Raw genomic sequence first — 21552 nt, 5'->3', positions numbered from 1 at the left:
AACAGAAATCAAGAACAGATTCTGAAAAAACACCAAGGATGAATGGGTTCCTTCTTTTTCCTCAAAACCATCAAAGTACTGCTTTTTTAAAAAAAAATATTTTATTGAGAGCACATTGCTGTCTGGAGTTCACATAACTGTAGAAAACAGAAGAAATGCAAGCAAAGTGATGGCAATTATATGGCTGATGCTTTACTCAAAATATTTTAAAAATAGAGACAGAAAAAAAATAATCAGATCTTCACAAAAAAATACATTTGTTCTATCTGTTCCATGCAACATATATGATTTACATCCAAAAAAAGAAACTGTCAGAAGCATTTACAAATTCAGATTTATGTATCCAAATATGTGAGTGAAATTAATTAAAGCAGAAGTGATGCAGGAACTCACTGTGCAGCACATCAATCTGTTAATTGGAGACAGATCACATACAAATGTTTCACCACAATGAAACCCTGTACTTGGCAGGAATGAAGGAGAGCTTGATGGAAATAGGAAACAAAACATTAATTTAGACTCTTTTTTGCTTAAGCACCTTATCATTATTTCCTTTCTTATGACGACAGAGATACCCAGAATAGGCCGTCTGTCCTCAGAGGACAAGCACCTCATGAATAAAAAGTATGGAATTAACAGTATCTAAGAGATCAAGTCATAGGCTAGATCTGTAAAAACAAACAATAACAAGACTTAATATGAAAAACAAGCAGGCAATATATCTGTGCCATCGTGGTGGAAATAAAATGCTACTGCATTGTTGTATGACACCTTATAAGTTAAGGGTTTTTTCCTAAGTCTCAAAGAGATGCCAGGGAAGACGTATCAAAGAAAAATGAGCATAGGCAAGAAATGGTAATTGAAAGCAAAAGTGGAACAAATTCTTTACTCCACAGATAAAACCAGAAATCAGATTGTGGGAGGAATAAATAAATATTAGGTCAGAAGTTAGATGCAGTCTCTCTACCAGCACAGTGATAAAAGAGGTTGTTACAATGCTTTTTTTATACTAGTTAATAGATGATAGAAGAAATCTTCTTTAGGGCTGCACTTCCCTGGCATTCGTACCTTCATGCTGAGGATGCAACCTGCAGGTGTTCAAAGTCCCTCAATTATTTGTGACTTTTATCATCTGAAGGCTAGGCAGGATTTATCACTAGCAATCTGCATCATACCTACCTAAAGGTACAAGAATCTAAATCCCAAATTTCCTTTCCATTAAGTTTGTAGAAAATATACTATATATTTATTTATATTATGTTGCTTTATTCATATGCCATATTCCACTTCTTTTCAATAAAGTTATTTTAAAATTGAGTATTTGGAAGACTTGTTTTTATTTTCCTGGAACTGATTGCTTGAATGCTTTTAGGTCCTAGATCACGTCTGGAAGTTCAACAAAGTCCTTTTTGCTGAAGCCGAAGACAAACACTGCAGAGGCAGAGAAAGCACAGGTGTGCAGCAAGTGAGCGTATGGCAGCAAACAGACATCTACCTGACCTTCAGCCCACTGTACTCCAGAAAGAAAGGTAGATACATCCCAGTTCTTTAATTTGACATAAAGACAATTCCCAGCTAATGTTAAACTCTGTCTTCACAACATGAAAAACACCATGACTATGACTAGTGAAGGCTGTAAATACATCAGAGCGCACTGCTTCCTTCCCTCCCAAAACCATCAAAGCTGACCCCAAGGTTCTACTGCAGTTTATTTAATCCTGAGAATAAGTTTATGGGTGAACAACTATCCACCCATATACAATTCTTGACAGCCGCTATTTTCAGTAATTACAATATTTTATATATTTTTTTTGGTCACAAAGCATTTCATTCTGCTTAGTATAAAAGCTTCAAGTGTGTCAGAAGGTAAAAGCCAGCTCAATGAGACCTGTAGCTGTGGGGGTGAGGACATATCTTAGCCTTGTCTGCTCTACAGCCATCATAGTGCACCACTCAGCCCACACTTGAGATTTAATTCCTTGGGAACTTGTCATGTAGTCTGGTTGAGATTCAGTGGAGCTTGGGCATAAAGTTAGTGACTAAGGATACAACCAAGTGCTCAGTGCCATGACTGGCTCCATGGTCTCACAGCAGCAGCAGAGAGAGAATCTGGGAAGCTGTTCCCAAAGGATTTCAGGCAACTGAGCATTTCTAGTCTTTTTCAGAGGCCACCACCAGCCCAAGTGCAGTACCATGTTAACTCAACCTAATGTGAACACAGCATCTCCACATTAGAATTCCTGTGAATGAAGGCTTTTTCTAAAAACTTGTTTACATAACTCTATAAAAACAGTCAACAGTTCAAAAAGTCACTATCAGAATTTTTATGATTGCATGTTTTACCACTACTAAGGACATTTTACTTGAAACATAAAAAGAATTATGCAATACTACACTGCCCAAGGACAGACTCCAAATGAAGGGTGACAATTTTTTACAAAACTAGAGCTGCAGGCACTAGTTATAAAACTGCAGCCTTCCCTGTAGAATTTTAATCTCTTCAACAAAATATACAAGACACATTCATAAAATCAATTTTTTATTTTGATAAAATCCTTATAAATATCAAAGCACTGGATCAACGCCACTGTCTTCAATACATAAAAAACATGTAAAACATTTGTTTCTGATATGAAGCAGTAGCCTTATTACTTTCTCTTCCAACACAAACAAACTTTATAACCTCGATGCAATTTGTAAACATTTTGTCCATGTTCTGCAGCTATTCAAATGACCAGGAAACGTATCAGATCTAACACAAAGTCTAAAAAAGGGCGTGAAAACATGCAACATGCTCCCATTTTCTCCATGCACATTTCCCAGACATCCTCATTCAGAAAAGAACCAACCTGAGGCCTTTTCAGCTGCGGTCCTCTCTTTAATGCAGAAAACTGAAACTGCCTGCAGGTTTTTTCCCTTTGGCTAATACTTACACCTGCTGCTGCCAAATGCCTTTTATTTCTCTCCTGGTCTATTTGTTGTGTTCTTCAGAAATCAATTAGAAGGCACTGAGAGATCTTGCAGCAATAGTAACTATATTTTGGGGAGGAGAAAACAAAAAAACCCCATCTATCTTAAACTAAGCTATAATATCTGTGTCTATGCCTAATTTATTAAGTTATAAGAGGGTATATAAAGCCAATCCTGACTGTGATGTTCCTCATGCTCATCCATCTATTATCAAAAGATTGTTGAGGTAAAGGCCACAGTCTATAACACCTATAAAAAAACCCCTAAATTATGGACAGCAGTCATGGAAGATGAGTTGGTCAAAAGTACTACAGAGATTGGTTGGTAGCTGCTGCCCATCAAACCTCTAGCTGCCTTTTCCTGGTATCACTGTTTTTCACTATGTAGTTTTAACAGTCTGAGGGTAAAGCTAATCCTATACTAAGCTACATCCTATGGCAAATTAATTAAAATTAATAAAAAAAAAATTTGGTGTTAAACAAACAATTATATTCAGATAACAAAAGCTCCTGAGAGTAACACAGGCTCAAGTAAATTCATAAAGACGGACATTCCACCACACTGTTATTAGAGGGCTAATCTTTTATTAAATATTGACTTGATTCTGGCTTCTTTGGCTTGCTCTAACTGCCACCTTTGGTCTTGGAATATAAGTGCAACCACCCAAGTTCAGTTAATAGAAGAGAACATCAGCCAGTACCTGGGAGACATTAGATATGTGGCTAGCGCTGTGCTTCACTGCAAGATGTGAAGTATGCAGCGTGTGTGTCGCACTACAACATGCAACATGTCTAGTGTGAAACAGCAGTAGGAGTCAGATGCTACATGGATATAGAGTTCGAGTTCCTTATTCACCAAATGCAACGGACTGGATTTAGGAATGAACAGTTCGCTCTATGCCCTTCCACCTTTCAGGTTTCAGGACGATTTCATCCATGTGTGGTGGAATTCAGCAATACCTAACCCATCTGACATGATCCTGCAATACACAAAATCCTTACTATTTGCTTTTGTTTTAAAAAAAACCAATCATCATTACTTCTATGAAGCAGTCAGAATAACAGGATCAGATAAATGCCTGTTTTACTTGAATGGTGTTAATCATCACAACTTTTTGTAGGAAGGTGAGCATGCTATTGCAAAAGTCAGCAATGAAATAATATCAGCCTTAAAATATTGTTTTCTCGAGAATGACCGCGTGAATTCTTATATGGAAGCTAAATATTATGTCAGAACCAGTAGAATAATCCCAGAACATCCTTTATTGCCATTGAAATCCCATTCAGTAATATACTGGCAAACCCTGGACAACTCCTCCACCACATCTGACCCTTATGGTTAGCACTGTCCTCTCTGTATGCAATACTCATGCCTCAACGCTCCCAAACCAGTGCACTCAAACACAGCCAGACCTGTTAACATTTGGGAATCTGCAGCAACTCAGGACATACATTTTAAGAAATGACTGCACGGTAACAAATAATAAAACAACACCTTTCTGTTATAAAATGCACAAAAAAAAATTAGTCACAAAGTATATTAACTATTGAAATTAATTCAGCCTTTGGTTTCAGATGGCAACTATTCTGGCTTCGCTCCCTTAATTTCTTCTGACTTCTCTTCCCTTCAAAGGCTGGGGAGGCCGATAGTTTCTCAGCAAGCAGCAGGCGACCTCATCCTCAGCAGTGCTCAGGAGGCTGCGGAATTTGGCTAGCTGCAATCAAGAGAGATATAAGGCTCAGCATAAACCCCTCATGCTCATACTAATGAAAAAGCATGTAGTAAATATTAAAGATACTTGTCACTTCTTTTCCACCAAGAAGAACAGAACTGTATTCTTCTATGGTATGTGGGGAATGGCAATTTCACCATTTCTGTCCTTGCAAATGAAAAATGACAACTCCAAAGGAATCTTCCAAAATATGTGTCAGAATGAAACTGTGCATAAGGATTATCTGTTTCCCATATTCACACTTGGTCTTCCATAACCTGATCTAACCTGGAGGCAGGGGTGTGTATTTTTTAGTTTGATTTTACAGTTTGGAGGTTCAGGAATGTTTCATCCCCAAAATTAGACTTCTCTCATGCACCTGTGTACATTTTCTTGTTCAAGGAATACATTCACAATTAACCTGGAATATTAGGTCTGGTGCTATACAAACCTTGTTTAATTAGCACTTTTGATATATTAAACATCTACTCAAACCAGGAGAGATTCTAATCATTTCCCTTGTGGAAACACAGAACAAGCAATTATTTATACTTCAGTATAAGCTTCTCTGCTTAAGCTGACCTCACCAGCAACTCAGATCAGAGCTCCATGTCTAAATCTTGAGAAATCCAAGTCTAAATTCTTACCTGAAGTATAGTATTTTGTCTAATTTCTAGTATTTCCAATATTTACTATTTCTATATGCCACCTTACTTCCCTGCCTAAGGTAGAACAGCACAAAAATAACTCCATTATAATAGAGCATTTCATTGTACTGCACATCACATTGTAACTGTATTAAGAGCAAAAACACAGCCAATACTACCTTACTTCCCCCCATTCTAAAGCTAACATTTGTAATTCAGGCTCCTTGCAAGTTTCTCAAAACTTAAAATTTATTTTAATTTTTAAATTTATTTTAATTTTTTTCCAACCTGAGAAATGCACCAAAAAGTAGGTAGAGCACATTTATATGTTAATACAGTTTGTGAAAAATTACTAGTAAAGGATCACCATATTTGACATTGTTTCTGACACCATGCCTTTCAAACACATGAGTGTTTGCATGCAGTACTTCACATTTTTAAATATATTAACTGTAGGTTAGCCCAAACTGCAAGGGAAGTGGGGAAAAGACACAAATGAGATAAATGGACACACTGTGCAAACACATTACTTCAAACAGTTACAAACCGAATTTGAAGTCTCCTGACTAAGAAGCATCCCATTTACTGAATTGTCTTAACATTTTGTGCAAAGACTGAAGTCCGAGTATGTGACCTAGGGCATTGAATTTTCTGAGGTATTGGTAATACTGATAATGAATGAGATAAATGCTGTGATGCAAAAATCTTAAGGTTTATAGTAAGAATAGAATATTGATAACATATTGCATGTAACATACTTATCAACATCCAATATTAGAAGCTATGATCCGTCATGCTTCAGTGTCTCCAGGGGGAAAAACTAAGATCATCAGCCCATTGGGTGTCACTGTTGCAACATTAATACATAGCATGAAGCTTAACAAGAAATCTAAGCAAACTCTTTTATGAGGCATCACACTTTTCCTAAGGTAGTCTAACATAAACTCCAACTTATCACAATTGTATTTGCTTTTCATTATTCTAGTAAATTCACCAAGTTTTACATACCTGGAATGCAAGGAGAAATTTATTATTGATCTGCCAAATTAAAATGCCAGCAAAGAAGTTTGAGGAAGATATGCAAATAATCAAACTGAGTGGGATTCCAGGACTTTTTAGTGTCACCAGAACCTTTTTTTCATTAAGTTCCTTTTGGATTATTTTTCAGTGTTCATTTTTGGAGTAGGCAAATTCTTTCTTTAAAAAAATGGATAATAAGTAGCTGGTATACAAAGAAAGGCAACAAGAAGTCACGATAAACTTGATAAAAACATTTTGTCTTTTGAAAATTTGATAAGGTACGCAATGACAAGATCTGAAAAAAATATGTATTTTTGGGTGGCATTTACAATTTCAAGTCTTACAAAAGCAATATTTCTGTAGTAGTGAAAAAATCAAAGATTACCTGTTCAGAACAAACATTTATGGGCTCTCTCAAAACAATCCAGATGACACTCTCAAGAAGAGGTGGAACAGTGAGAGAGCCAAAGTAAGTCCAGTAGTCCAGGGATTTGGGAAGCAGACAGCTAGGATCAAAGTTTGTGAATAGTGCTCTTTTACCCTGGAAAAAAGAAAAAGCTTGTTGTGGTTTTACATTAAATATATTCAGAAAATTATTACAGGAAGTTAAAAAGAAGGAAAAAAAATAGAGTAATATTATTTAAAACCAGAGGCCAAGGCAAATCATGCCAAAGGAGATAGGGCTTGTTCCACTATGAAGTGGGCTGGCAAGATCCTGAATGATCACAGCAGGTGAGTCAGTGCCCTTCTGATGAAGTCTTACCTCTGCAACAGCTTTGCTGCCAGCAAAGACACCAAAGGTATTGTGTTAGCAAAGGCTCCCCATAGTTACAAAAGTTGTGGGATGCAAGTTGCAAGGAGAGGTGAGAAGATGTCAGACTTTAAATGTGGAATTGATGGGGCTGGTGCAGTAACCCAATCAGTCCCTTGTCCTGCCACCTGCTCCCCTCCTCCTCTGCGCCACCCTGGCCTATGGGTTACGACTTCTCCCTTTTCCAGCTACTGGGCCAGAGATGCTCGTATGAACCATGATGCTCCAAGTCTGCATGATTTCTCTCAAACAATACTTTATTTCTAACTCTGTACCTCAGTAAAACGGGAGGAAAAAAAAACCCCAAACCCCCAAAACAAAACAAAAAACCCCAAGCCCCAGTATTAATATTCGTTTAGAAGCATCTGTTCACCTTGATTCTGATGGTGTCCAAGCGGTCAGTAATCTTCTTCAACTGCATATTGCATTCACCAATCTATTAACACCAGAAAAAAAGAAATAATTGAGGTCCAGAGAAAAATAACAAAACCAAATCATCAAAAAGCAAAAGAATAGTGAAATTGTTTTGTGTAACTTTACTTAGGTGACCACGAGTTCTGATGGATTTTGTGAGTACCAGCCTGTGACTAGCTGGTCCTTAGAAATAGTACTGATTGTACAGAATATTCACTCCCTTGCTCACAGTATTTATTCTGGTTACTCAGTAATTTCAGTTACAAAAGACCCACAAGCTTTACATTGCACGGAGATAAAAGCAATTTATTTTTCATGGTTTATATGTAGGGTATTAAAAGCTTCAGGGTTACGTATGAAAACTAAATTGCTTAACACAGTGAAAACATCTTTCTTATGTAGCCCAAGCAGAATTTGTGTGCTAAGAAATCCAGCAAAACTTTCCTTAAATCATTATAATGGAATCTTTGCAACCAGTGCATGTAAGAGCTCCCTGATTGCACCTGTGCCAGTGCCAGCACCAGAGTGCCCAGGAAGCTGTGGCAGCCAGGCAAAAATGATAGATTTGAAGACCTATCCTTTGTCATGGATTGTGTGAATTCTCCATATGCTTCTTTGTACAGTAGTCAAAGAAGGTGTTGCAAGAGGTGAATTTCATTTTAGAATAGGTGCACGAGGCAAAGTGGTACATAGTGATTACAAGGAAATTCTCCAGATTCTGGGGTGGTATGGGTTTTTTTCCTAGTTTTCAGAAGAAACTGTTAGAAACAAACTGCTACTGAAGCACTTGATCCAAATCAGATCACCCTCCTAAAGAAATTTGTTAGTCAAGCAAAAGTTATTCAGATCTGTATGGGGGCAGCTGAATTAAGTTCCACATATGATGTTGTACAGGAATGCAGCCTAGGCAAACTGAAGATTCACACTGTCTTAAAAATCTATTAATCTGATATTTTTAATATACAAGAAGCACATCTTTCTGTATTGGAAAGTAAACAGTATGAAGGAAACAATATTATTTAATACCTATGTAAAACAAGTATCTCTTAGCAATAGTTATATCATCATCATCTCTTTGGGCTCACAATGCTTTTTTATTAGTAGAGCTGAGATGTTCTTTTCTTACCTTCAGAAACACAGCCATGACTGCTAATCCATCTGGCTGACGTGCTGCCTCAACAAAACTGGAATATTTTTCTGAGTTCCAGTGGACCACATGAAGCTGAAAAGCAAGAGACACAGACAGCATCAACTCCCGCTGAACTCAAGTAGTCACAAATTAATACTACAACTTTACTGGTTTTGATACGCCATTCTCTTGTATTCAGAGCTATTCAGTTTTCTAAATGCAAATATTTCATGAAATTTATAAGTATGTTGTTCACAGAAATGGCAAAAGCATTTCCAGTGGCTGGGATTATTCAAAATTTAGCAGCAATCAGCACACTGCAGTGCCTGGCAAACTGCTTTTGGGGCCCCAGACTTAGAACAGAGAAGCTAAAACAAGATATCCCATGGTTATATAACTAAAGCTTTTAAATCCATTTTTAGCACAGCAGATTTTAAAAAAGTGACTGAAAATCATGAGGATGTCATTAGTATTTTGCTCCTCTTCTTCCTTAATCAAGCTTTCAGTAACATTAATCAGCCACATAAATAGCTAGAAAGCAGGCAAAGCAACACACATTAAACTTGCACTGACCCCCTTTCTCTTGTTTAGTTAAGGTGAACATCAAATTTTCATTTTTTATACTTTCCAAATGCCATTTTCTGTGATTACCAGTAGTTAGGCACTTACAAGCAGATTGATTATCTCAGGTTTGAGCACTTGCTTTTCCAACAAACATTATTCTGGAGCTATCCTACGGTAGTTGGTTAAGCAACTTAAAGACACTAACCAGCCAGATGGGGAAAGGAAAAGCCCATGATGACTACCCCCATACCACCCCAATCTATCTTGCTAAGGCAGGTTTGATAAATCCTGGTCATGTTCTGCAGCAGGAGCTCCTGGTTCCCAGGAAGTGCCAGTATGTTCCAGCCTTGAGCCATGGTCGGACTGCCAAGCTGGAGAGAGCACAAACACTCACACAGTACTTAAGACTAAGTACTTCACAAACATTAATTACTCTCACAAGTCCTCAGTGGATTAGTAAATCTTACTACTCACAGTTTTTAGATGAGGAGAGAGAGGGTCAAAAACAAGGCATGGGATTGGCTTTTCTAAAATTGGTGACCATCTTTTCAGACTTTGAACTTTACTCTTTAGGAGTCCTAAAAAGCAGCTCTACTGAATAAAATGGGATGAAACTCTGAAAATAAAAGGCTTCCTTTTGGAATATAGCACTTCAAGACCCCTAATGTAAGAGTGATTTAGGAAAGCTGGAACTTGCTTTAATAGCTTTTTATTGGAAGCAACATAGCTGCATGGTTGAAAAAGGGTTCTAAGAGTGTGAAGATTTTGACTCTAAATCTCAATCCTTGCCTAACCTCTATGAGTTTTAATTTTCCATATCTGTAAAACAGAGCTGTTACTTGGTGTTACATTAATTATTAACAAACAATTAATGTTTGTTAAGCACTTGGACTCTAACGTTCTGAAACATTACTTCCAACAAGTAAGGAATCCTACTGAAATCAAGGATAATAATAATGTATGCTCACGCTGAAACACATGCTAGCTCACAGCATCAGAGATCCTTGAAGGAAAGTTGCTAAAAATATTATGAACACAGTCCCCTAAATCATTCTCAGATGCACTACTATCCTGCAGCTCAAGGCACCTTAACCACTCACTATGAGAAATTCACAAAAGCTATATTTAACAACTTTTAAACAATTGCATTTTTACATACACAAAAAGGAAACAGGTACTCTCAGTCAGAATTGACTTTTATTGTGGATTTTGAAAAAGCAAAAACAATAAAGAACAAAAAGCAAAATTCCCACAACTGAATAAAACCCTCTCTCACTCCTTTATAGACTTGTCATGTCTTCCCCTCCCTTCCCAGCCACCTCCCCCTCTGCCAAAACTCCCAACCCCCAAACAAACAACGCTGTGAAACACTTTTGGGTACAGACCCATTCTCAATGGCTTGTGACTTCTGTTTAAGGAATATATCCCGTCTTACCACCGCTCTGTCACTGCAGCTTGTGAAGAGACCTTGATCAGATCATATGTTGCCACAAAGAATGGAGCCGTAGATCCCTTCTGCTTCCTGGTGGGCTTAGGGGGCTGAATCTTGCAGTCTTCTTTACCTGTACACTAATTCTTTCTTCAACTTGGTCAATGGTTTTTCTTGAAATCTTACACATCTTCTTTATGAAGTTGAGCATTGAAACCATCTTCATGTCTCCTTCTGAGGTATTTTTTTTGTGTGAACAGCACTCAGAAGCCTTGATCTTAATTCAGTGTTTCTTATCCCAAAGCCAAAGTGACATCTAGAGAGCTTCTTGTAGAGGGTTACCCAACCAACAGGTAACGGAAAGGTTTTTAGACTGGCTACAAATTCAGAGATATTTTCTCCTTCCATTTGGTTTCTTAGATGGGAAACATACATATTTTCTCAGCTATAAATTTGGTTTTGGTACTTAATGGTTTTAAAGCACCTCTATTAAATTCTTTATATTCCATCTCACCTGGTTCCTGTGGAAAACATAAGCCTTTAAACACTGCAAATGTCACTTTTCCACATTAGTGTTAGAAAAATGATTTTTTTTTCTGACCACTATCTCTTACAGCATTTCCAGAAAAATCTGATCACATCACTGTGCACACACTTAATTTTTTCTTCTTTAGTATTATGTATTATATAGTATTATTTCTTCTTTAGTATTATTTTATTTTTCCATTACCATTTACTTTTTTATGTCTTTTTAACCTCAGAAAAGTCTTCACTGTCTGAACTACATATTGTTAAAGATCCCAGTTTCATAAAAATGCTCCATGTTACTTCCATTCGCAAAGAGGAATCAGATACTGAATATTTTCCAATATAGAGTACTCAAACACACCAAAGGAGGCAGAGCAAGAGTGAACTCTCCATGCCAGAGCAGATGGTGCACTCCTCCCTGTGGCACTCTGCCTCCACTGAAACCCAGCACCTTCACAGACAGCTGGCACCCCACAAATATTAAGGTGCAGTTCTCAAAGAAAGTCATAACCATCTCATTACTAAATGCACCACAAAATCATAGAATCACAGCATCATAGAATAACCAGGTTGGAAGAGACCCACCCGATCATCGAGTCCAACCATTCCTATCAAACACTAAACCATGCCCCTTAGCACCTCGTCCACCCATGCCTTAAACACCTCCAGGGAAGGTGAATCAACCACCTCCCTGGGCAGCCTGTTAAAATGCAACACTCGTAAGTTATGCATAAATTTTACACTGTACCAGCCCCAAACCACCTAATCCTGGGGTTGTAACCAAACTTCGAAAATATTCTCCAAGGAAGAGACAATGAAACACAGTTTAAAATAATTCTTGAACATTAAATCTTGCTCTTATGAAGTTCTTGTCTTCTGTACTCCTTTTTTAATCCTCTCCAAAGCTCTCAAATACATTCTTTTTTGAGAAAGGACCAAACATGCAACACTTCAGGAGGACCACTTGTCTTTTGGTAAAATGGGGGAGAATGAAAAGTAGGAAGAGGAAGGGCAACATTATTCTTAGAATGGAAAACTAGTCACAAGCTTAGAGGTACAGGTGACTCCATGTAAAGCCTTACCTCTGCCGCATACTTCATTCCATCCACTGCATGCTCAGAACCGGCTTCATCATTGGACCCCCAATGGAAGTGAATCTGACGCAGCCTGTAGGTCCCACTCAGCGGCCCCCCGGTCAGCACTGGAAACCCAAACAGAGGAAAAGGATTCACTGCAGGAATGGGAGCTGCTACCCACATCCTCTAACCTCACACCAGATTTCAGTCTTCGGACAGTCCTCTGTTCCTTCTCAAAAGCTGTCTCAGGCAGCTTCTCATCTCTTTGAAGTAGTACACAAACCCTTACTTGTCCAGGATATGACATCCATAATTGCATTTATGTGTCGATTAGTGGTCTATGGCCCATTAAATGGCATGTTGTTATCACCATGTTTGTCCTGCTACGGGCTAGATACTTCTCAGAAGATGGAAAAATATTTCTATTTTACAAGTGGTTTCCTCTCTTGAATGTATTTGAAAGAATCACAGAGAAATGAAGCTTAAAATACAGGTTTTATGAATAAAGAGAAAAATATGATGTGAACAGAATTTCTTCTCATCTCTGAAATTTGGATGAAAGCAGGTGAAGCTTAGAAACATTTTCAAGGCACCTTCCATTATTTGAAACTACGTTCACTTACATCAGATTGATGTTTGCGTAAAAAGGAGAATATATTAACATAAATAAAATGAAGCCAACACTACACATGCACTGTACAGCTGCAATATTACTGGCACTTAATTAGCCATTTATTTCAAATTAACATGCATATTGGTGAGATTTTCACTGTTTTGCTTTTGCAAGCGCTCAGTTTTTGCTAATGAGAGTTGGAACCAAACCATCTCTACACAGACTTTCACGTGAACCACATTCAGAAAGGTTCCTTATTCACCACAAAACCAATTGCCCCACTTTTTCCAGCTTCGTATCTCCTCTGAGGGTTTGGGAATTAGTCTGGGCTTTTTTACTGGCTCATTGTAGAGATTTTATGGGGAAAGGGTGTGAGCTTTAACCAGATGGATTTTGAATTAAGAGTACTGGGGAGGACAGTAGTAATTTTTCCTTTCTTTCAGGTTTAGTCCAAAACCTAAACTTTGTTAGGAATAAAATACCTCCAAATAAAGGTAAAAGAAAAATTTCTTAAGTTGCCTATCTTCTAACACAAGTAGCCAGGCTAATGAAATGAAAGCAGAACTGTTTTTCTGTGGGGAAAAATATGTGACCTCCTTAAAACTTCAACTAAAACCCATGCTTTTACAAAGCCTATAAACCTAGTGAACAAAGGGGATGGGGGTGTGGCACTCCTAAAACTTGGAGGCAAATGACCCTGGAAACATATAAACATCGCTCTTTTAACTGGTTGAGGGAAAACAATTACATAAAAATGCATCAGCATTCAATGAAACACTTCTGAAAAATGTGGAAAATGGCCTGATGATGTAATTGTGCCACATCATCAGTGATGGTAAAACCCGTCCATTCCAACAGTAATTAGGAGAAAGGTCTGTCTGTCGTAAGTTTTTTGAGGCAAATATTAGCATCTCTTAAAAAAGGTGGAAGAGGAGGTCTTTGAAACATCAACAAAACAATTTTAGAGAATGGAGCTAATGTGGCACCCAAAAGGATAAAGAGAATTACACAAACAGCTAAACGTGACAGCCCAGTTTCGATGCTGGACAAAGTGAAGAAACAGTTCCTATGGAAGTTAGTTAATAGTATCTTAAAATTTGCTAATGTATTTAGTACCAATTTGGGGTTTTTATCTTTTTTTTTTTTTTTCACAGAACCACCATATGGCAGGAGTGCTTACTTCACAGGGGTGCCCCAGAGGCCAAATTTGGACCCTAGAAAACTCAGTATTTTTTGATCAATGACCTGAAAGAAAACAAAAACAATACTGATAAAGTTTGTCAGTGCCAAATATTAGGGAAAACAGTAAATAACTCAGTTTATGGATACAGAAGGATGTAAATTATTTGATAAATAATGCATGATGATTGTCAAAATGTAAAGCCATGTATGTGGCCTAAAGAACTTAGTCTATTCATAGAAGATATGGAGTCTGCTAAAGCAGTCTTGGGGATTACATTTGTTAATTATCTGATCAACATCTGTTAGTGCTTTGCCATAACATGAACTATATCCTTGGAAGCATGGCCTGAGGAAAGCAGTAAGAAGAAGATCACATAACCACTGCTTTGGTACCACTGTAAGCCTGCAGAAATACTGTGTTCAGGCCTTGTCACTTCACAGATGGAGTCAGAAAGTCAGCTTCTTGGTGTATTTTTATTTAGTACTTTTTGCAAAAGAAAAGAACAGGAGTTAAAAGGCAGAGTTGATCATCAGAAACAAAGCGTGACTTTGATTTTTTTCAGTTGTGAGGGTAATTAATAATAAGAACAACTTACCAAATGCTGTGGTAGGTTCATCATCTCTGGAAATTTTGAAATCAAGATTGTATATTTTTCTAAGACATGTGCTTTAGTTCACACACGCCTAACAGGCTTGAAGCAGAGATTAATCCTGGGAAGTCCCGTGGCATCTGACACACATGAGGTCAGACCAGATCACTGATGGTCAGCTGATGGCTTTCAGGCAACATCCAATGTTGCTTGTATTGACAGAAAATTTAAGAATTAATCTAAGACTGTCTGGGAAAGCAAAGTATGACGTTTTCTCCATCTAGATCTCTTCCTTTTGCCACTACAAGCCAACAGTTCCTCAGGACTAAAGGACAGGCTGATCACAAAGTTAGTCCTTTTGACCCTTGTGAATGCACTATATGAGCCTGGATCCTCAGCTAAGCCTCACACAACTATGAAAGGATTTTATAGCTTGTAGAAACTGCACTCCTACAGTTTCAAGGCAAGATGTGCCAGTTTTCCTGCTATCCGAGAGAAAGTTTTAAAGATGATGGCACTAACATTACAAAGCCTCTGCTAAACCAGAGAACTGGAAAATAAGAATTACTGCTTAGAAAAAGGAAAGCTACATAATCCTAGAAAAGACTGGGCAAACAAAAATCTTCAGAGAAGAAAAGGGATCATTTAGGACATATTTCATTTGTTTTGTATCAGCTTTTTCCTGATACAAGATGTCCAGGTATGGATTGCAAATGGGGAAAAATCACATAACCAAACCTGCAGCTAAAGTCAGATAAGAGACTTGAGCGATTCGGTTGGAATGAACCTGTAATGAGACACAAAGGATTCATCTGCAGTGAGAGAGAGCAGCATTTGAAAAATTGTACACAACATTTCAAACAGGGGGACTGGCACTATTTAGCTGGTTGGGGTGGATCAAACCAGCCCTGTGAAAAGGGAACCCTAGCGCTTTTTGAGAAATGCAACCTCAAACTCACATCCAAATATGGTCCCACATTGTATCACGCTGAAAGTCAGGGAAAAAAGTAATCTCTCATCTGGAGGAGCAAAGCTTTACTGTTTATTAGGAGTTCATACCCAGCAGTGAGACATGCTCAGACCATATGTACTCTAGTCAGGAAATGGTGGAAGAAGACACAGTACAACAGGAGAGGTACAAACCTGATTTGTTGACAGTGTCATCAAACTCAACACTGGTGGAGTGCCCGTTGTTAAGGATGACTTTAGCAGAAGTTGGATCATAATTCGGATTTAGAGGACGGAGAGAGGGGTCATACTTGGTTTCCTCGGTTTTGATGTCAATAGGTGACTGACGGTCTCCATTAGCAACAGGAAAAACCTCCTTCCAGCGGGCAGGCCCTGCAATGCATTGGAGGAGAAATCTAAATTGATAGCAATATCCAGCTTTAAATGAAAGAAGACTGTAAATGAATTGCTTTTGTTTGCATATTTAAATTCAAAAAGGGCGTATCAGAAAAATACAGATCAACATATTCCGCCACTTTTGCTGCTCCACATTGCAATGGCAGCTTTCAGGACCCCTTTATCTACCTTACAGGGTATATCTAACCTTTGAACAAAACCACATGTAGTGGGTAATTTTTTAATTATTAATAGTAAAGACTCAGCTATGAACAAGACATATGCAACAATTGCCCTATCAAATCATGCATCCTGTATCCAACAGGCACTGTGCTCCAATGTTTTTTTGACAAGCCATTCTTGTCAAATAGCATGTGTCATTATATCTTTAAGGATTACCTCTTATGTATCCAAAATCCCTGCATTATGGGTTTTTTAATACCTTAATCATTGGCTGCAAAAGACCTGAGAACACATCTTCTACTGACTATGCTGAATGAGATGGGGAAATGTCAAAAAACACAAAAAGGCTGAGTGGTGAATGGACTCTCCTGGGGCCTTTAACCTAAGCATTGCTGTACAACAGATCACCTCCTCCCAGTGCACCAACCCTGCAAGCCAGCTGTCACAACATAAAAGAGAGTGTCACCCCCTAACCATAAAGTCTACACGCACGCATACACATGTGCTAGTATAGCGCTGACAAAATCAGGAAAGAACAGGAACACTCAAGACAGTGGTGCCTGCATGAGGTTTGGATTTCTACCACCTCCTACTGATAAATGACAGAAGATCTTCCAGACACAGATTTGCACCATCATTCACCATAGTTAGCTAGAAATTAAAACACTAAAGAAGCTGTTAATAAATACTAGTGATCTCAATTTGACCTTCGTCTTTATCTCTCCATGCAAGCTAAGTCAAAAGTCAGCTGAAAAGCATCGTCTCTGTAAATCAACACGGATATGAGAAAAATGGCAAATGTCGTTCTAAAACAGCAAGAAAAGCTTCAAGGATTAGATGTGTGTTGTGTCTGTTCTTATCCAGCAAACATGAAAAAGTCCTTAATAAGAATATGTGTGCCGTTGTTGAAACATATTTGAATAATAAACAATGTGTAAAGAGGCTATAGAATTAAAACAGGAACAATGAGTTGTTTGGGGAACGTGGTTTGTGAAGTGAAGATAGCAAACAAGGTAAAGAAAGCAAAGAGGTTAAGGGAAAAGGGAAAAGTCTGCAGGGCTAATGATCTTTCAGTATTATAAAGAGCATAGCATTTGCTTTTCCTCCAGGCTTCTCACAGGTAAGAAGCGTAATAAATCAACCAAGAGAGAATGGATATAAGAAAAACTTAAATAAGAGCACCAGAAACTGATCTTGTAAAATCTGCATCACTGCAAATCCTGATAACTTCCTACACTGAAGGTAACTGATCTCAGTCCAAAAATCAGCCTGTTGGTTTGATTCTTTCTGGACAGCTTAAATAAACACAATTACAAAAAAGGATTAAAAAGTTTTATGTTGTGATTAATAACTTAACTTCAAAAGCTGTCAGACAGTTTTCTCTCTGTGACTTCAACAGAAGCAAACATAGCTCAGAAACTCACAGGTGCTAACGTTGCCCAAGTGCCTCAGCAGTAAATCAGGGAGCAAAGCGTCCCAGTGCCGTGGGGAAGAAGCTTGCACAGCCACCTGGGCAGAGCCTGACTCCTCTGAGCAGCACTCAGAAATGGAAGAAGGAATGCATAGCTTGTAAAGACCAGTCTAAGACTTAGACCTCTCAGGCAGAACAAAGCCAAAGGCCTTGAGTCATGAGTTTTTAAAAAAGCATTTTTGTTAATGATTTCATTTATTAAACTCATTAAGCAATCCTCTTCTTAGGCAAAACATTACAATCCTGCTGGACTGAAACATAAAACAGTTTAAACTTACTTTCTCACACTTCCCAAATGGTCATCAAAGCCATTCAATGTTTTAATTATACACTTTGGCATATGATATTATTGTAATTGTGCTTGGATCCTAGTACCTTGTAGTTAGAGATGCTATGTACAATTTTATCAATTGAAGAAGCACCACTCCATCATTTATACCTAACTAAATGCTGCCATTTACGACGCTTCGAAAAAGCTTATTGATACTTAATTTTAATGCTTAGACTATTACTAAACTGAGGAATGGCAAAATATATTTAACTACTTGGCCCTATTACTCTATCTCAGAAACCAAGATTTAGGACAAAAAATATGTAACCATCTGCTGTGAAGACTGCATGTCTTTATTTTGGACTCAGAGTTACTAAATGTGATACACACTGCTGTCACTTTAAATTAGACTATCACTGCTTATAGTACCCATCAGCACTGAACACACTCAGTTCATGAACTCGATCTCCTAAGGAAAGCAGTTATGAGTTAGTCATGAAATGAAACTTGCTATAGCACCTTATAGTTGGTGCTCTTTCACCCAGCTGGAGATAAAGGTGGTGAGTTTCATCAAAAGGTTAGACTAACTGCAAACAAGCCTACAGTAGACATCACAGAATATGGTTCAGTTGCAGTGAGCCTCTATAACTGCATAGAGTACATACGTAAAAATGAATTCTTTTTTTGGACAGTTTGTTGTTATATGCAGAAAGTTTATTCGTTTGGTATGGTCTGACTTTTGCAAGATCGCATCCTGACTTATTCCTAAAGAAAATCCACCACCCAGTGCACATTAAGTTACAGTAAGATTAGGTCAAACAAAAAAAATTGGAAAATCACATTAGGTAAAATTAAGCGCTATTTTTTAAAGCAGACATCAAAATTACAGAATTACATAATTACTCTCAGGGAGGAAAAAAAATAAGGCATTTTTATCCCTTTTTATTTATAAAACATCTCAGTGTTATAGTTGTAACTAGATCAAGATAGATTTTTGCACTATAACATAATACATGCAATTACTTTCCATATATTTTACTAAACAAATAGTAAACTGAAGGCAACTGATTCTCAATTTGCCTTTTAACTGAGACAATTCCCCTGTTAACTAAGAGAATTGTCTCTGTGAAGAGTGAGAACACTTCCCTCTTCACAGGAACCTTGAGCAGCTAAGAAAAGCACGTGTGGTGCCACACTGAAGTCAGTTCTCAAGATGTCAGTATTACACCTCCATACATAAGCACCATCAAAACTGTGAGGCAAGAACAGTGGAAGGAAACCAAAGGTCAAGGTTTGCATAGAAATAAAATAATGCCTCTTTGCATTTCAAAAATACATGAATCAAAGAAGGGAGGAATATTTATTTCTGTGAAAACCAGTCAGACCATGTCCTAATACATGGGATATTCCATATATGCAGTCATGTATGTGTAATATTTGACAGTTTACTTTATGAACAGAATGATTTGTGTTGCAGTTATTACTGCCAAGCGGAGTGTTCTCTCAGTGTATAAAAACAGTGCTTGTATCACTGCATGTAACAAATGCAGAACTCTGAGTGAATGCTGATGTCTTTCCAACTCTTCAGGAAGTCAACTTTAACATATGATGGCATAAAATTTATTAATTTCACTTTGTTGCTACCTCCACATATGCAAAAGCCAATCCCAGTCTCATGGAAACCATCCGGGACTATGCAGGGCAACAAAATTTTTCAAGAATCATACTGTTCTCCTGCATTTGCTGTTCAGCGAATCAAGAAACAAGCAAAACCAATAAAATAAATGCACATAAAGAGAAAAATCTGCAATGAAAACTGATGCTAGGGAAGACCAGTGAATTGTTGGTTATCCATGCCTCTGTCATTTAGTCTCCTGTGAGAGGCGGTGTAAAGAAGATTAACAGGTGAAGAGCTCCCCACCTCAGCTGTCAGGGCTCCAAGAGAGGAAGAGAGCAAGAAAAATCAAGCTCCAACCCAACTATGTTATCAGCCTGTAAACAGAGTTTTATACGAGATACGGGGCCTCAAGCAAGGTCCAGGGCCACCCCGATAGAAATTAGGTGCCCTCCCCTTCCTAGAAGTTGAGGATAGCAAAGGAGGGGAGTAGGATAAGGGAGAGAAAGTGGGCTTCTTATCTGGATGGTGCATGTGAAGTCTTGGAAAACATACGGCGAAACAAATGTGAAAAACAAGACACATTTACGTTTTCAGGGGAGGGGTAAAGTAGACTGCACAACACTAGATAACACACCTAATCATTGCAACATCACTGCGATCCACCACAACCCAGTTTTTCAGGAAAAGTGTATCCATCCAGAAAAGATTGAACAAAAAGACTAGGAAGGAAAGGTAGTACTTGCACAAACAGTATTGCAAGTTATATATAAATGAAGCATATTCCTATAGGCATTAGTATATGCAAGCATATAGAATTCTCCTTTTACTGTTATAGACTCACAGAACCACTAGGCTGGAAAAGACCTCCAGGACCATCGAGTCCAACCATTCATGGTGTTTTATTTCTCTATTATAATAGACAACGTGGGTTATTTATCAGAGCCGACCCCCCCAGTTTACAAAAGTGCGTTGATTTCTATCCGCATGAGCTGTGAGCCAGTCGCACACAAGGGCCGCGTTTGCATGACTTACAATGCAAAACAGAGGAAAGTCTTTAAGCCTGTTGATGAGCGCATCTTGGGACTTCAAAGACCGACAAGCTTAAGGAAACGGAGAAAAATCCCAAAGCCTCTCCTCTTAGGTGCCTAGTTATACATTCAAATGACCGCTCCTAGCAGCCAGCATCTCCCACCGCGTTACAGCAGCCGAACGCAGCCGGAGCCGGGAAGGCGCTGCCGATACCGCAGTTCCCATCACCGGGACCGTCTAACAAACGCCCTGTACGTACACGCAACCCATGAACTAAATCCCCGCGAACGAAATCCCCGCAGAGAACGAGCCGGACCAATTTTTCCAACTCCGACCCATCCCCGACCCTGCACTGCGCGCACCGAACGCCCCTCCCGGCAGCCAACCCCGCGTCGTTCCCGAGATAAAAACCCGCTCGGCCCCGCGCCGCAAAGCCTCGAAAGCATTTCGGTTCCTTTAAGCCTCCCTGTGCGCTCGGGAGCTGCCGGAGCCGCCTGCGGGTCTGCCCTCGGAGGACACCCCGCTATCCCCCTACCGTTGTGCTCCTCGTAGCCCCAGCGCAGCATGGCTCTGGGCTCTGGGCTCTGGGCTCTGGGCTCTGGGCTCCGCAGCGACGGGATGAGACGAGACGGGACGGGACAGGCTGGGCCGGGAGAGGCGCTTTGAAGGGGCCGGGCGGCGACGCCCTGATGCTCGGGCGCCGATAAGGAGCCCGGGGCGCCCCGCGCCCGACCCCCCGGGGCCGCTCGGCCAGCCGCGTCCCCGCGAGCGGGGCGAGCAAGGAAAGGAGCAAGGGCAGGTGGGCCAACTAAGTGCCTGCGCCTCGGGCTACTCCTCGCCCCGACGGCAAAGCAGAGCGAGCATCGCTGCCGGCCCCCGCTGCGCAGCTTCTCCGCGGCCCCGGTGCTCCCCTCCCGCCCGGCTCCGAGGCGAGCGAAGGCGATTCCCGTCG

At 39.2% G+C, this 21552-nt stretch overlaps 1 protein-coding gene across 1 annotated transcript; it reads right to left on the bottom strand.

Moving 5' to 3' along the window:
- Nucleotides 1-2526: 2526 nt before the first annotated feature.
- On the bottom strand, nucleotides 2527-21237 carry LOC138719243 (carbonic anhydrase 13-like). The gene is made up of 7 exons (XM_069854325.1): nucleotides 21136-21237; nucleotides 15828-16025; nucleotides 12306-12424; nucleotides 8700-8795; nucleotides 7533-7595; nucleotides 6734-6889; nucleotides 2527-4684 (listed from the first exon to the last, which is right to left on the bottom strand). Exons 1-7 carry the CDS (start codon nucleotides 21164-21166, stop codon nucleotides 4571-4573), a joined length of 777 nt encoding a protein of 258 aa, XP_069710426.1. The 5' UTR covers nucleotides 21167-21237; the 3' UTR covers nucleotides 2527-4570.
- Nucleotides 21238-21552: the final 315 nt, after the last annotated feature.

The sequence above is a fragment of the Phaenicophaeus curvirostris genome, chromosome 3 (genome assembly GCF_032191515.1).
Source record: "Phaenicophaeus curvirostris isolate KB17595 chromosome 3, BPBGC_Pcur_1.0, whole genome shotgun sequence".
NCBI lineage: Eukaryota > Metazoa > Chordata > Aves > Cuculiformes > Cuculidae > Phaenicophaeus > Phaenicophaeus curvirostris.
Note: the sequence above shows the minus strand (reverse complement) of the source record. Positions and strands in the feature narration are given on the sequence as shown.